This window comes from Lepidothrix coronata, unplaced genomic scaffold (assembly GCF_001604755.1).
Source record: "Lepidothrix coronata isolate B3197 unplaced genomic scaffold, Lepidothrix_coronata-1.0 Scaffold0, whole genome shotgun sequence".
Lineage (NCBI taxonomy): Eukaryota > Metazoa > Chordata > Aves > Passeriformes > Pipridae > Lepidothrix > Lepidothrix coronata.
In genome coordinates this window covers 660,363-676,062 of record NW_016690180.1, presented here as the reverse complement: position 1 = coordinate 676,062, position 15,700 = coordinate 660,363, and the positions used below count along the sequence as shown (strand labels likewise).

The window sequence follows — 15,700 nt, the reverse complement described above, 5'->3', positions numbered from 1 at the left end:
AAAACATATTACTGTGATTAACACATCTGACTCTCTCCTTGGTGAGCAAATTGTAGATCTGCAGTCAATGGTAGTGGGAAAAAGTGAGCACAGGACCATGTCTGACCTGTAGGTGACTATATTTAAATTTGGTCATGTGTTGTGTTCTTCAACAACATTGTTAATTTCCCAAATATACTAGTGATTACCTTGCCAAAGGAAACATCTGTTACTGCTTCACTCATTTTAGAAATAAGTTATCACCTTGTCTCTTCTTTCTTGTTCCTTACTGCTGTTGATTCTTCCTACTAAATTTACAAAATCTTTCCTCCCACCTCCTCCAGCATTAAAATAAGTTCCCTCACTAGCCACCGTCCCTTCTCCTTAAAGGATAAGGGACTACAAATTGAGTTTGTTAAGGAGAAACAGGTGTTCAGTAGGCAGGAAGGCAACATCCAGATACCAGTTTTAGGGTAAATTCCATCCCTGATTTATACTGGGTTTTATAATTTTAATGAACTATTCCACAGTTCCTTTTAAACATTAATTGTTTAGATTCCTAATCACAACTCTTATTCTAGGTGAAGGAGAATGTTACTCTCTGAGGCTTCTATGAGTGCTGCTCTGTGCAGAAACCAGGAGGGGGCAATGGAAGAGCTGAGTAAATGCTGTTCCTTGTGCTGCTTCTGCTCCCCCAGTCCGTATTTCAGGCCACATCGAAGAGATATGCTGTGAGGTGCTGTCTTTTTAACCTGGTTTGATTTAATGGTTTTTAAATGGTTTGATTTAACTTTTTTCATTATTAACTACAGAAAGTCTAAGATATCCATAGAGCGTTATATGCCGTAGCTGAAATAAATGAACTCCCTATATATATATTTTAAATGTCTTCCACATCATTTCCTCCTTATTCAAGATAAATTCACTAGAGACTAAACTGTGAATGAAAGTTCTTTACAGTCTGTTAGTGACCATACCAAACACAGTTGACCAAATAATGGATTTGTGTTCATTAGCAATTTCAACATGCAGACACGAACTTTCATCCTTGATCTGAATTGTTACATTTTGACAAAACAGAGAGAGATTTCACACTATTATTGAAAAGTGTTTTTCTAACCAACAGAAACTTCTGAGGCAGTTCATGTAGCTTATGATGCATTTCTAACAGAAGAAAGGTTGTGTAAAAAGTCATCTAGCTGCAGCTCACTTTGGCTATTACGTTTCTATTTTTACTATTTCTTTTAGAAACAAAAGCATATAACTGAAAATAGTTATGAGATTTATTTAAACCCACATCTACTCAGAATATCTGTCAAAGGTTCCCCAAAATGCGTTACTTGAAAGTACCAGGGACAGCTTTAAAAATTAATTTAAAACCTCTGAATGGTATCTAATTAGTATATTAGGAAGTTTCAGTACCAGGGTACAAGATACAACTGCTAGTTCAAGCTGTGCTTATTCTATAGTCATAAACTTTGCAGAGAGAATCCAAATGAATATGAGTTAAGTACTCTCACCCTTAATCTTGTAGTGGAGATTTCAGCCTTCAGAATGTCAGGGTCATACTTTGTGCTTGATGAGGAGCCTGAAAACACTTTTTTTAAAAAGACAGAAAAAAAAAAAGACAAATATTTAAGTACTTTTAAATCACTAATTGGTCCCTTCCTGGATGAATCCACATTGATCAAAAACTACAATTTGCAGAAAAACATATAATACTTTTTTAAAAAAAGCCTTTATAGAGTAGTCAGCATTACAGTATGGCAATAATTAATGAATAATCAAAAATTTCCTCTTACTTCCCCTACTACTGTATGGCATTTCTTCTCATTTACTTATCCCAGGATCCTAAAGTAGCATCTAATTCTCCCTGGCTTTCTATCCTGTGTGCCATCTTGTGATCACTTCCTTCCTGAAAGCTGTAATTTCTAAGGAGATCTCTGGAAAGCAGATTTATTCAGAAGCCTGGTACTCAGTCCTTCTGCAGATGTACGTGCTACTCTTATCACACTGTCTACTTCTAAGAGAGCTGTTTGGCCAATAACAGGCCTCTGACAGTGCTTTACTGTGTGCTGATTCCTTGCCCAACACTGTGATGTGTACCTCTGCTTCACCCCTGGTCACAGCACACAGGCTACAGAATTATTGTCTGGTCTTCTTATAAATCAGTAACAAATTCCTTTCTTGGTCTATCACAGACACCTGTCACCACAGTAGGATCATTTCAGTATGCACACATGAAGGCGAGAGATCCTATTTACTTTGAACCTAGATCTAGCAGAATTTTGTCCTGACAAACTGCATGACAAAACAGATTTCAGAGCCAACTGTTCTAAATCATGGCTCAAAGGAGTTCAATTGTACCAGAGAGAAGAGGGTTCTCGCCAGCAGAATACCTTTCTATTAAATAAATAAATAATGCAGGGATGCTATCTCTAAAAAAGCCAGAGTACAAGGTGTTCATAGCAAACCTTTAAAACTCATCCTAAAGAGAAACAGGATCCCCTGCAAGGCACAGATCAAAGGAGTTACATTGTACTCTAAACCGTACTTACAGCTTGTACGAGAGCTTGACTTTTCTTTGTAGGCACCATTCAACCGTACATACTCATCCAGTGCAAGTGCCAGTCTCTGTTCTTTCACCTGGTACAGTTCCTTCTGAGTACTGAGAGCATCCTGGGCTATCATAAGATAATCTTTTAACATTCTCTCTTGTTCTTGACGCCATTGTTTCCTGGGATCTTCTATTTGTGTTGTTTCTTTATAGGAATAAAATAAAGGATTTAAAGAGACCTCTGCTGAAACCCATTGACAACTAAAATTGCTTCTTTGCTGTAATCCACAGTTAGAGTTTGGCTATTGAGCAGGTGCTTAACTTTGTCTGCCACAACAGTGTGTGTAAGAAACAGTACTTAAGGGATCAGTTACAAAATTAGAATGCAAGGTACAATAGGCAAATGCTTATGTACATTCATTCCTGTGTCTTCAATTTTGAATTAGTAACATCCTAAAACTCAAAAAAAAAATTTTTTTTGCATCAGAGTATTTGGAAATAATGGGATCAACAAAGTCTTTCAATGACATCTTAAAATTTAATGCACTTCTGTACAAAAATTAAAATCAATCTTTAAATTAAAATTAAAATCAATCTTGAAAAATTACAGTTTTTCAACCCCTTCCTCCCCACTTCATTAATTTTTACAGCCGTATGTTATGCATGATTTTAGTGGTTATCTCTCTCCTTTCACTCTACAAAAACAATTTTATTTTTCCCCCTATAACTGAACCAATAGATCATTAACTCTCCAGATCACCTCACTTAACTCTATCCCTATTCCTTCTAGACATCTGATCCAATACACAACTTCCTTTTACGGTCAATAGACAAGAGAGGGCTGCCCTCAGAGGGTACTTTACTCCATCAAAGACCCGTATCCAAGATATTTGGGACCAAACTGGTTTTTTGAGGTGTCTCCTTTTCACTGACTAGTCAGGTAATATAAATGAGTAGGCTGGAACAGGCCTTTAATTCATGACAGGTTTCAGGTCAAGCATTTTAACTCCAGCAGCCACACAGAAGACAGACTTGTAGACAGATGCGTAGACAAGAGGATCAGACATACATAGTGGTATATATTAAGAAGGTGTATGATAAGATCAATATAAGTGCAGGTTTTGACATTTTATTTTAATGTAAACATACGAAGAGGATGAATTGTGGTTGAATTGTCAACCTTATCTCCCTGACTTAGTTCAGCACTTTTTGAAGTTGTACAATGAATATACTTCCTTTAAAAGCTGTAGTAAGTACAAAAACATTCTCATAAGACATAGCCACGAAAAGTCTGAAATCTAAATGCAAATGTGCACCTAACTTCCTAGGTCACATACTGTAAATCTGCAGAGATCTACAGAGATAAAAACTAACATTTAGTACCAAAGTATTTAAGTGCAAAGTATTTACTTCAGAATTTTTCTGCAAAAAGTAGGAGGGATGTTTATTCTCTGGGTTAGATTTCTATCACTTTAGTCCTTTGAGTTGCTTTACTGTGGAAACCAATGCAGAGCGGGGGGGAGAGGGGAAGGGAACAAGTGGCTGAAGACATGGAGAGGAAAAAGAACTGCAGTAGAATCAATATGATTGCTCCAAACTGTAGCTGAAGTGCACTCTTGGGAAAAGGCACTCTTTCAACTCCATATATGAGAACAGGTTTTGTAACAGTGAAAGCTGATAAGGGCAGGTTCTGGTTAATAACAATTTCCAACACTAACTACCAGTTTTTAAAAAGCCTTTTCTCTTGATAATATCACATAAACAAAAAGACATGCAAAGAAAAGCAGCATTTTGTAAAACTAACCCTGTAGAATTCTAAACTGACATTATCTATGAAAATACTGATGCTTTTAAAATACACAAACACCCTCCGTCTATCATTTATAAATGTGACTTATCTACCTGGGAAAGCCATTTCTTAGATGTGCACAGTGGATGCACAGAGAGTATAAACCACGTAAATCCAAGTGTGGTGCATAAAAGATTAAAGAAGAGAAGCTTTATACACAGTTGGTTTTTCAATAACCCTAACAGGAACACTCTCTCCAAAAAACTAACTATAGCTATAGACACACATACACACAGATCCATGTTTATAGCCACCTGCTCTTTTACACAAAGATATTTGGGCACACAAAGAAGCAAATCAATACCTTTTCTCTCCTAAATGGGCAACACATGTTCCTATCTGTGCCCACTTATTGTTGTTGTGCTTTAACACACTCCACATTCACAGTTATTTACACAAGATAAGAAGTGCTGGTTTCCAGAGTTGTCCTTTTTTGTGAAGCAGGATGAAGAGCATGAAGCAGGATTCTCATGGGTCAATGATCAAATACGATAAACGCAGTTATGGTGGTTTTTTAGAAGAATGTAATGATGTGATTGTGTTTTAAGAGTGCAACCAGCAGCCACCAAATAATCTTACAAGATTGGAAGGTCTCATCTTCGAGCATGTTGTAGGTAATTGCTTTGTAGGTTTTAAGTGAGGATTGCTCAACATGCAGCCCAAAGACCAAATGTAGCCTGCAGAGTTCTAAAATGTGGCCTACAGATGCCCTGTCCTTGCAACTGCAAGAGAAGGACAAAGCTGATCAACAACAGATTATTTTGTATTGCTGACAAACACAATCCAACACTTTCTTTTTGTCTCCTCAAGCTGCAAGCACAAAACAATACTATGATTATATATGAGCTTTTATACTGATATATTTAGAACTTTTATACTGATAGTCATAAATGAGTTAAAGGTGACCCTGCATTTTAAAAATCGTGCACTGTAACTTCAGCATACCAAGGGTTTGGGTATTTGCCTCTGTAGGTACATTGACTGGTCAAATTACTCTCAGCCGATTCTATCTACATATTTTATTCCGGAACAAACACTCAGGTGTGAAAATACATCATTATGGAAAAAGCAAAGCAGTGTGTAATGACTATCCCAGAATTGTTACTAAACTTTTACCAAACAGAGAAGACTCTGAATATTTTTCACTGTACCCAAAAAAGCATATCACTTGTTTGGCAAGTTGTTCATGTATGCGTGTGTGTGTGTATATATATATATATATATATACACTTCTCAATCATCTCCATTTTAATCAGTAGGTTTACCCTTCAGAGCAAAAAAAACCCCAAAGACAGAACTATGGACAATATTTCTGGTACTGTAGCGCTGCATTTTGAAAAGTATGTTCATTTGAGCACATGGACCTTCCAGGAGCCAACAATTTCTTTTTAAAAGCAGGGTTCTTTCAAAACCAAATATTTATACTTCTCAGAGTAAAGCCTCAGAAAGATAAGGATTTTTTTCCTTGGACAAGAATGTTTCAAGCACCTGCTGTTAAGGTCAAACTTGTACACACAAAAATATTATTGGGATAGTTAACATGCAAGTCATTGAGGGAGCGGCTTGCTGAACATTCAGAAATGAGCTGTGAAGCCCTTCATGCTTAAACCAAAATGAGATTTAAATCACAAAGAACATCCAAACTTTTTCCTACTCTTATTATTCAACAGCTGATGTAAAATAAACTAGGGAGATCTCATTCCTTTTTAAGGCAGATAAATGTTTCCACTGGTGACTGCAACAGGATGCCTTATAACCTTGTCTGCGGCACATACGAATCACGCAGCAGATTGCTAGCTACATGGATGGGAAGATGTTATTTCTGAACATCAGGTGAGGAGTAAGCACTGGTAATGAACAGTAGATAGAGCTGTAGAGTTGCATCTGTTCTAGAAAATGTAAACTGGACTTCAAACATTAGTGGAGAATGACAAACCATCCCCCTTTGGCAGGGCCTCTCCAAAACTTTCTACAGAAACACAGGTATGAACTAAAGGATCTTTAAACAACTAAGAGTTGTACATCAGGCCCTATGAAGACAACCACTTTGATTAAAAAAAAAATTGTATAAAACAACTTCCTCTGTCCAACCACAATGCAAAAATAATGATCCATAGTAACAGAATGAGAAGGTGGTGGTGAGTGTAATATTCAGGTTACACATTCCTAATTTGTATTGGTTTGTGTAATCGTTTGGCAAAGCCATTTGCAAAGCAAAATTACTCAATTCTGTTAAGAGATCTTAGTTTAAAACCAATTAATTTAACTTGAAACAAATTACTGCAAGTGCATAGTTAATAAATTTATGAAAAAATAATAAACAAGCAATTTATTTCCTCCTATTTTTAAAGAACTGAATGACTACCCAGATTAGGGGGGAAATTCTGTGGTCTCGCCCAGCGGAACTGCACAAACGGCAGGATGGCAATGCTCCACCCAAGAACGTTATTGTGCAGTGAAATGATCACAGCCCTGTAACACAGAAGAGGAAGCTGTGCTGGCTTTAATCATACTGCTATTCATGAAATGCGCTCTTCTTGGGTCACTGCCAGATAGGTTTCATGCACTTAAACTCAGTAAAAAAGCTGGCCCAAACAATAATTCAAAATCAAAATGCCAGGACTGACTTTCTGCCTTGAAAGTTTTGTTTATTCTTTTGGCTGGAGTGTGCTTCAAGGGCAGCAATGTTATGCGTGCTCTGTGTAATTACAGACAGGATATATATTATACATGGAATACAGGCGATAGTAAGGCATGTCAATGTTTTTAAATGAGATATTTTCATACGTTATGTTCCTGTCTACTATCGAGCAGCTCTGCCAAAATTTTACAGTCTACTTGAACAGAAGGAAACTATTACCTTATCAGCAGTAGATCTTATTTCCATAAAATACGAAATTAAAATCCCACTAGAAAATCCCACAGGAAAGGGAATGGCTCCTTGGCACCCTACTGTGAGACATGAGAGAATTGAACATTTTACTACAGGATTAACAATATGTGGAAGCAATAGTTTCCAACATCTCCCCTTGCCAAAAAAAAAAAAAATAATAGCACTGGCTGGGTCTAGAACAACCCACATGTAAATAATGTTCAGTTAGACACATTGCATTTAGGCAACACAGTTAGAGAACAAGTAGTCTCAAGCAATCCAATGTGGAAAAACAAAAGCCATATATGCTAAATTGCTACTTGAGGAGGACAAATACACAGCAAGAGGAGACAAAAATCATTACATAGTTTTGACTCTGAAGAGAGAACTCTCATACATTTAAACACATGCCCATATTATTCCAGTTCGTAAATGTTGCAGAATCATCATCTCCAAAGAGAGGCTATTCCAAGGGAAACTAACTGACCTGGCAAGAAATGAGGACCGGAGACCTAAGATCTCTAGAAAGGAGAGCGGAGGGGAGTTGCACACCACAGCTGGAGCTGTGCAATAGCTCTCCTTTTTGGCAGTGATGGTTTCCATCATATCACCTCAAACCCACACTCCCCAACATTACACATTCACAAGTTCTCTTTTACACAGTCTCTGGTGCTAACTCAATCCAGTGCAAAACCTGTTTTATGTACTAAACCCACCCAAACACTAACTGGCTCCAGAAGATAACATAAAAGCAGATGATCACGTTCTGGCAGGTTAAGTGAGTTGTGATATGCTACCAAAGGTCCAGTGAGCCAGTATAAAGGAAGAACTACACAGCTGGGGCAATAATCTCTTTTTTTGGCAGCAGTAAGCCTACTTACAGATCCACTGGATTCTTAAATATGGATCTACTCATCAGTACCATGCACCTTCTTCCTCATATACTAGAAAATTTCACTTACAGGAAAATTTCCAAACCTGGAAACCAGAACTACCAGACAAGAGGCAGCAAAACTGCACTGGCTAAGTCCTGAAAAGAGGGTAGTTCTAACTGATGCAGAACTACTGCATGTCACAGCTGAGCTAGATACCCTGCATCAGGGCGGCAATTTCTCTGCCTGAAAGAGTAACTGATGAAAAGATAACTCCATTACACCTGATTATTATGCAAGATAACATCTCTGGTTATCTTGCATAATAATTGCAGGACTACTCCTTCCAACCAAACAGAACTCCACCTTCAAGAGAATAAGACAGGCCTCAAAACCGTAAACCCAACAACTGACTACATTCAGGATCCCTTCTCACTGGGAGCCTCTCCTGAACCCAGTGGCTGAAGAAAGTACACAAGTTAAATCCATACTGGTTTTTCAACAGCACCCAATACCTCTGCTGTACATTCTACTCCACAGAGGTGGTTTGAGAAGGAGGAGATACCTGGAAATCAGCTTACTGCATGCTGAGAGCAAGCCCCCAGAAAAGGGCTGCAGGCCAGCCAGACTAGGGTCAGGCGCAGCAAAGGAGAATCAGGATTTCAATGGTATCTTGCACAAAAATGTCTGCAGATGGCACAAAAAACCCAAAACCAATCCTTCCACGTATCATATCAGAGGAAAAATGGTGTCTGATACTAACTATCACAGGATAATATGACTTAGCTTAGTGGTGAGTGGTGAAAGCAGTTTTATCAACAACATTACATAATCACTATGGATATGTTTATTCTACAAGTATATCCCACATTATTTGATAAACAAACTGGCTTTCAAATCTCCAGTACTTTTGCATGCAAACCAAAACTACATTTAGGGAAAAAAAGTGCAAATATTACTACACTGTACTTCAAATGGCATAACAAATATTGCAGGCAATTGAGATGCAAGTCAATGTTTAGCAAAGGAGCAAATACACTAGCAGTAGTTTCAGGGAGAATAACCAAGTGTTACTAGACTGCCTAAAGGAATGTACTTTATTGTTTACATAGCAAATGCTTTCTGAATGCTTTTTTTCTCTTATTCCTTTTCCCCACCTGCTTTTAAAAATACTTACAAAAGTAAAGAGAGACATGGATGAAAATTAGGTTATTTAGAGTATGTTCAAAATTGACGTCTCTACAGTTTGTTTCCTGCATCAAACTTTCATCCCAAAAAAAGGAATCCTCTCTTCCAGATACCTTCTTCACTTCTCCATAAAATAATTCTGTGTCTGAATTTGAGCAAAGAGAGAAAATGAGAACTTTTTCCAGCTATACTGTGTAAGTATGAGCAGATTTGCAAGAAAGATTTATTCAAAGACTTTTACTATCAGATTCCTCGAGATATCAGGTAACGTATGCTTATATATTTCAGAGTAAAATGTTGTAGAAACTCTGAGCATCTTTTTCTACATTATCAAGAAAGTAGGCAATATTCTACTGCTAAGGTTAGCAGAACTAAGACATTAGAAAAAGATGCGAGTATGATCTTTACATAAATGCCAGCAGGTAAAATCATCTTTAATTCAGAGCCTTCATTGCTTGAGCCCCCCTTCTGTAGCCAGCATGCACCAGATTACTCTAATCCCTTCTTATAGCCAGGGCACAGAGAAGACACTTACCTACAAATAAGATTCAAGATAAGATATACTGCACTTGAGTTTCCACCATGTGTGTTTGCTGACAGTAAAGAGTCTTCATAATTGTTTGCATGTCACCTTCTGCTCAGAAGATGGTGGTAGGTTGTGGGAACAAACAGTGCACAATTACGATCATGATACATGACTCCCTCAAGCTACTGGTAATTGCAGACTCATGGTGGGATTTTCAGATTTCTTCCTTTTCTGAAAATACAGCCTGGCATACTTTAATAGATGCAGATGTATTAGAGTCCCAGGTTGGAGCAGAGAAAAGTCAGTCTATCCACAAAAGTCCATGTGTTAGATAAACCACTTGCACAGGCATAAACTAGCATGAAAACCTTTAAGATTACAACAAGAAATAGAATACCTGTAGTTAAAATATTGTGCTGTAAGTATCAAACAGTGTAGGTAAATAGTTAGGCTTTGAAATTTTAAGAAGGACACTAAGTGAGCAAAGAGGAACCTTTGATGAATTCTATTCTTCAGCTAAGCAGATACAAACCCCTTCGTCTTTTTTTTTTAGCATCTCTGACTCAATTTTCTTTTTCTCTGTGGATGAACAGTGATGGAAAGCTGTTTCTGGAAAGGTACATTCATGCTTCCAAAGGGGACAATTAAAACTAAGTAGGGAGGAGCTGCAGAAGCAGAGAAGGTAGTTGTCCAACTCTGTTTTGAAAAAAAAGTGCTGGGGAGGAAGGCAGGGAGAAAAAACATCATATTGAATACAAAGTACAGAATGGCAAAAAGAAAGCAATGTGATGGTCTGAAACTGTACTAGGCTGAGAAGAGCTATTCCTTCCTATCATCATCTTTCAAATACCATCACTCAGTTTCTTTCTGCTACTTTTGCCACTAAACATTACTAACAGGAGAGTACCTGTTTTATAGGTTAACTAGATCAATGTAATGCAGAAAACAACCACTTGCCTTGTTATTCCTGAGACTGAAGACAGGAACTGAAAGTAAAGAGGGTAAGTTATTTAGGAACACATAGGGTGCTGAAGGCAAAGCAGAATCCAGTCCAGGATTCTCTTAGACTATTCATGTCAAGCCAGAAGTAGAAGTTTCCCTTTCTTGCTCCTATTACCTCCACAGCTCTTCATCTAAACACACACCATGTAATGATCCAGATCAGAAAACTGAGCAGCTGGGGGAAGGAAGAAGAGGTGGACAACAACTCGCACCTCAGGAAGCAGAGCACTTCCCCATTGTCCATGTTTACTACATATCCTCACACTGACACAATGTGGGGGCAGGAACCAGAGCAAGCAACGACTGCTACTTCAGCTGCCACCATCACCAGAGAAGTGCACCTGGAAATCACAGTTTCAGAGTCAAAACTGCTTCCTGAAAAGTCTGCACAGAGCATGGAACAAATAAATGAAAGTTCAAGGATGTAATTTCAAAGAACATGTAACCACTGCTACTACGAAAAGTAGCTGTCCTCCATTTCTTCCACTTGACTGTTCTTTCATATCCCCAGGTCACCTTCTACTTCTTGCTTGCATAAATAGAGGTGTGGAAAGGAGAACAAACAGCAACTTTTATTTTTCCATACCAGATTAGTTTCAACTCGAATCGGCTCCCTGATCTGATTCACTGTCTGGCCATGCAAATGTTCATGCCAGTATAAGCAAAAACATTGCAGGGACAGAACAAAAGGCCAGAGGTAGCAATAGAGCAGGACCAATTCTTTCAAAGATTATACCAGCTTAAAGGTTTTGCAAATCCAAGCTCTAAGAGCACAAATGTTTGCATCTCAGACACTTAATGCTTGATGTTGAAAACCCTGCAGAAGAATTGGAAAAAAATTGAAAGTGATCACTTTGCCTGCAGATATACAAAATAAAGTGGAGTAATAGTTATGTGTTAGCATTGCTTTGAGTTCCTAACCATGTTGTTTAGTAAAATTAGTAAATGTCAGCAAATTAGCTGAAGTAGATGAACACAGAGGAGAACATATATACAATTATAAGAGCAAACAGCATAAGTTCTAAAATCTTTAGACTCTCACAAACCACTGTAATAAGGATCCTGCACAAAAGGAACTCCTCGGGCCCTGGCCACCAAATAGTATCCCTTCAGTCATCCTCTAACAAAGGGCACTACTGAACCACAGGGTAAGCATTTAAGTTCTTACAGCATTAGCTATCCACATCATATGCATGTTCTGCTTTGCCAGATGGCCTGTAATCTGGTCTCCCTTGAAGCTGAAAGCATCACATTAAAACTCCTAATTGGGGTAATATATTCATAAAGTAGTGACCTCAGTCAGTGTTTCTCAAAGTGGGTTATATCATCCAAAAGGATCATGCAAAAGCTCTAAGGCAATCATTACGACCAAAAAAAAAAAAAATCCCCAAACTGCATTTTGGGGAAAAAAATTAAAATATATAAAAGTATAGAAAATGTGAGATGATAATAAAATTAAATTATACTTAAACATATTGACACCAAAAGAATCTGAGGGATTGTTCTACAATTCCAGACTGCTCACAGACAACTCTTAACCCTCTCCAGAAGAGAAGAGTTTGCACTGGCCCTTAAAGAAAGTAGGCTTTTCTCAGGTTTGTGTGAGAGAAGGGAAGCTAAGGGACTACGACAAATAATTACACAGATGGGGAAAATATTTAGTTATCATGAAAAAATAATATATACATTGATTTACATAATTTTTTAAGAACTTACGTTATAGAAATATAGTAGACTTTTTTATTAGAACTTTGCAATGTCCAGCCTAGTACGGCTTTCTCAAAATCAGTGGGAGTTTTGCCAATATCCACCCTTCCAGAGGAGTAAAGACTTATCTGACCACTAATGGAAATTCCATCCTTAACATTTTCAGCCTTGAATTTTTAACAGAAAAGGAGAAAAAAAAAATGAGTAAGACCTTCTGAATTTACAGTCTATTGCCTTAAGTTCTAGCCTGATCCTCGTAGCTTACTGGGTTGGTTGGAGAAATTTAACAATATCAGAGCTGTTGTAGTAAAATGGGCCCAAGTCCCGTGGACAACCTGAAACTTCACAGTTGGATCAAACATAGCTTTTTACAGAGGCACACAGTAGAAACAACAATAGAAAAAGACATGAGAAAAAGGACAGATAATAGAGAAACTATTCAGAATAACCAATTATGGGTTGCAAGAGGAAAGAATCAACGTGTCTTCCCTCAAACACTTTGCTAATATAAATCCAGCCAGAAGGCAGCGAATGTGAAACGTCATTACTCACCTCTCCCTACATAACACATGGGAGAAGATTTATTCCAGAGGTGCCATCCCCTCAAGATGCCACTTTTGAGTCCTGAAATTCTACTTTATTAAACCTGTTTTTCAGGCATCTATCCATTTGTTCCTCCTCCTAGCAGTAGCTACAGGTTTTCTCCCTCATTGGGTTCCTTTGTCCAGTAACAGAGAGATCTAACAAAACTACCTCCGAAAGAGGTAGTCTTCCTCGTTCTAATACAGCCACTGTCCCGACAGGAAATTTTAACAGTTCAAATCTAAAAAGCATATCCAATACATCTGAATTATTACAAAGCTAATAAAGCAGTAAGTAGGCACAAAAACTGTTTTCTAGAAAGGCTTTGCCCCCCTAATTCCAAGTGACCTCCATACTAGAGATTTCAATGACATCAAAACAACACATGCACCCCTAGTCAGATGAAGTAGAAGTTATAATCTCCACATTTGGCACATCAGACAAATGACCTACTTGTAAGATTCTTAGGCAGTTTTTACCTCCCAACAACTCAGACATACTCTCACCAAAACACTGTGCAAAATACAGTGTACAAAACTAAAATATACCACTGTACAAGATAAGAAGTTTAATTGAAATTGCTACAAAGAAATATATACGTTAATGTAAGAAGAACCAAATCACTACTGAACAAGGGATGGAAACTACTGTAAGTATACCAACATCCAAAGCACACCACTTCGATATCCATCTTGTGCATTAACATGACATAGCAAAACCAAGCTGACCACATTTGTCCCAGCCACAGAAGACGTGTATACAGATGGATATACACAACTCTCCTCTATTAAATGAAAGCATTAGTGTTTGCAGTACATTTACAATGTTCAAGAGACAATGTTGTCCAAGTCTCAACATCTTACATGTGTGTGAAGCAGAATTTCAACCCATGAGTAGCTCATAATAATCAGGAATTCACCTTCAATGCATAGAAATTACATTAAGAGTGAAGAAAGTATTTAAACTCTTTCTTAAAAAAACCCAAACAACAAAGTTACAAGAGATTTTTTAGAACTGAATAAATATTTTGAGCACACATGAAATAAAAAGAGCACAATTATTAGAGCAGTGATCTGAAAACACTTTCAAAACACCCAGAAATTAGAATTGCCTCTCAAAATTTTACAGCTTTATGTGTTATGGTTTTGGCCAAAGCGGAAGTTAGAGATGAGTTTAGTCTGATACTAGCATTTAGATTCAGAAGCAAATCCTTTACTTTCTTCACCTTTTGAATTCAATCAAGAACATCCCTATTTTTAAAAGTTCATGAAAATCTAATACCATATGCAAGATCAAAGGACTCTCATTGCTATTCCAATAAAGCAAGGCTTTAAGAGCACAAATGAGGTTACTGGGTGGGATTCAGTTAAAGACTAGTTGTCTATCTGTAGGTGCTCAGTAAGCACAGCTGATATCTAATATCACATTCTAGTTATCAGAGTAATAGTCCAACCCAACCAAAGGAAATTAAATCACCTCATCTCCAAAGCAGACACCCAGTCAGCTACAGCACACTTTTCATTACACTGACTGTACTGACTATAGCTATTGACTATAAAAGCAGCTTAGACACCACAGGGCCGATTCACTTGCCCATATGTTTGAGATGCCACGTGTAGCAAGCCTTGTCTCCAGCTTTTGTTCCAGAAGGCCACTGGTCTCTTAATGTCCATGACATATCTACCATGCAGTTGTCTCTGCTAACTTAAAGCATCTGAAATGGCTGTAGACACCTTACTATCTTTAAAGTAAGCATATAGCACTAGGTACCTAGATTCAGGTATTACTCTCAAATAGAATTTCTGTTATTGTGTTGCTAAATACTATTTCTGAGAAAACAGAAAAAGGTATCAATTAATATGGAGTAATGCATACAGAGAAAATAGACATGCTTTCGGAATTATATTCATTTCAGTAACTCTAAATAGCATTGTATTCCAATTTTGCTATTTTTGTATGGTTTAGACATAATTACCATGCAATTAAAAAGATACGTAGAAACAGATGTAGCCATTTTGTACCAGCAGATTTTCTTGTAAGCCTTTTAAAGCCAAAAATGTTACACCAAAGGGCAAATTTTCCCCAGCATTTTGATGCTAATCAAGAATTCTGAGTCTAACCAAGATGAACCTGCTTTTATAATCAATATGGCAAACTGAAAAATACTTACGGTTTATGTGATCAATATAGTATACACCAATCTGAGGATCATACGCGGCCTCCCATCCCCACGGCAATTCATCCCCAACACAATCCGCAAACGACAAAGGCTTTGTTAACCTAAAACAAAGAAACAACTCAATGGCACAGCTTCCATACATATATTTGTTTTTCGTATTAATTCCTATTATGACAGAAACTAAAGAAAGATTGCAGGGAGAAAGGAAAGCAAGTTGTTTTCTCCCTCTTAAAGTTTTGGCTCTTGACTTTTTTTCCCCTATTCCATCCTTCTGAATTTATTACCTCCAAGAACATATTACTGCAAACATTTTTCAGTCCAGGAACTCAAGTGAGAAATTCAATGCAACATCTTTCATATTTGACAGTTTAAAATCAAACAACAACC

The 15,700-nt window shown here is 37.5% G+C and overlaps 1 protein-coding gene across 2 annotated transcripts in view; it reads right to left on the bottom strand.

The window, feature by feature from the left end:
* WWC2 (WW and C2 domain containing 2) overlaps positions 1–15,700 on the bottom strand; it is a 103,180-nt gene that overhangs the window by 51,007 nt on the left and 36,473 nt on the right. The window contains exons 2-4 of one of the 2 annotated variants that reach the window (XM_017805158.1): positions 15,305–15,414; positions 2,538–2,741; positions 1,500–1,576 (exon numbers count right to left, since the gene is read on the bottom strand). In XM_017805158.1, the coding sequence (XP_017660647.1) occupies positions 1,500–1,576; positions 2,538–2,741; positions 15,305–15,414 (391 nt within the window). The remainder of the gene's footprint in view (positions 1–1,499; positions 1,577–2,537; positions 2,742–15,304; positions 15,415–15,700) is intronic. The other variant, XM_017805168.1, reaches the window with a different exon arrangement.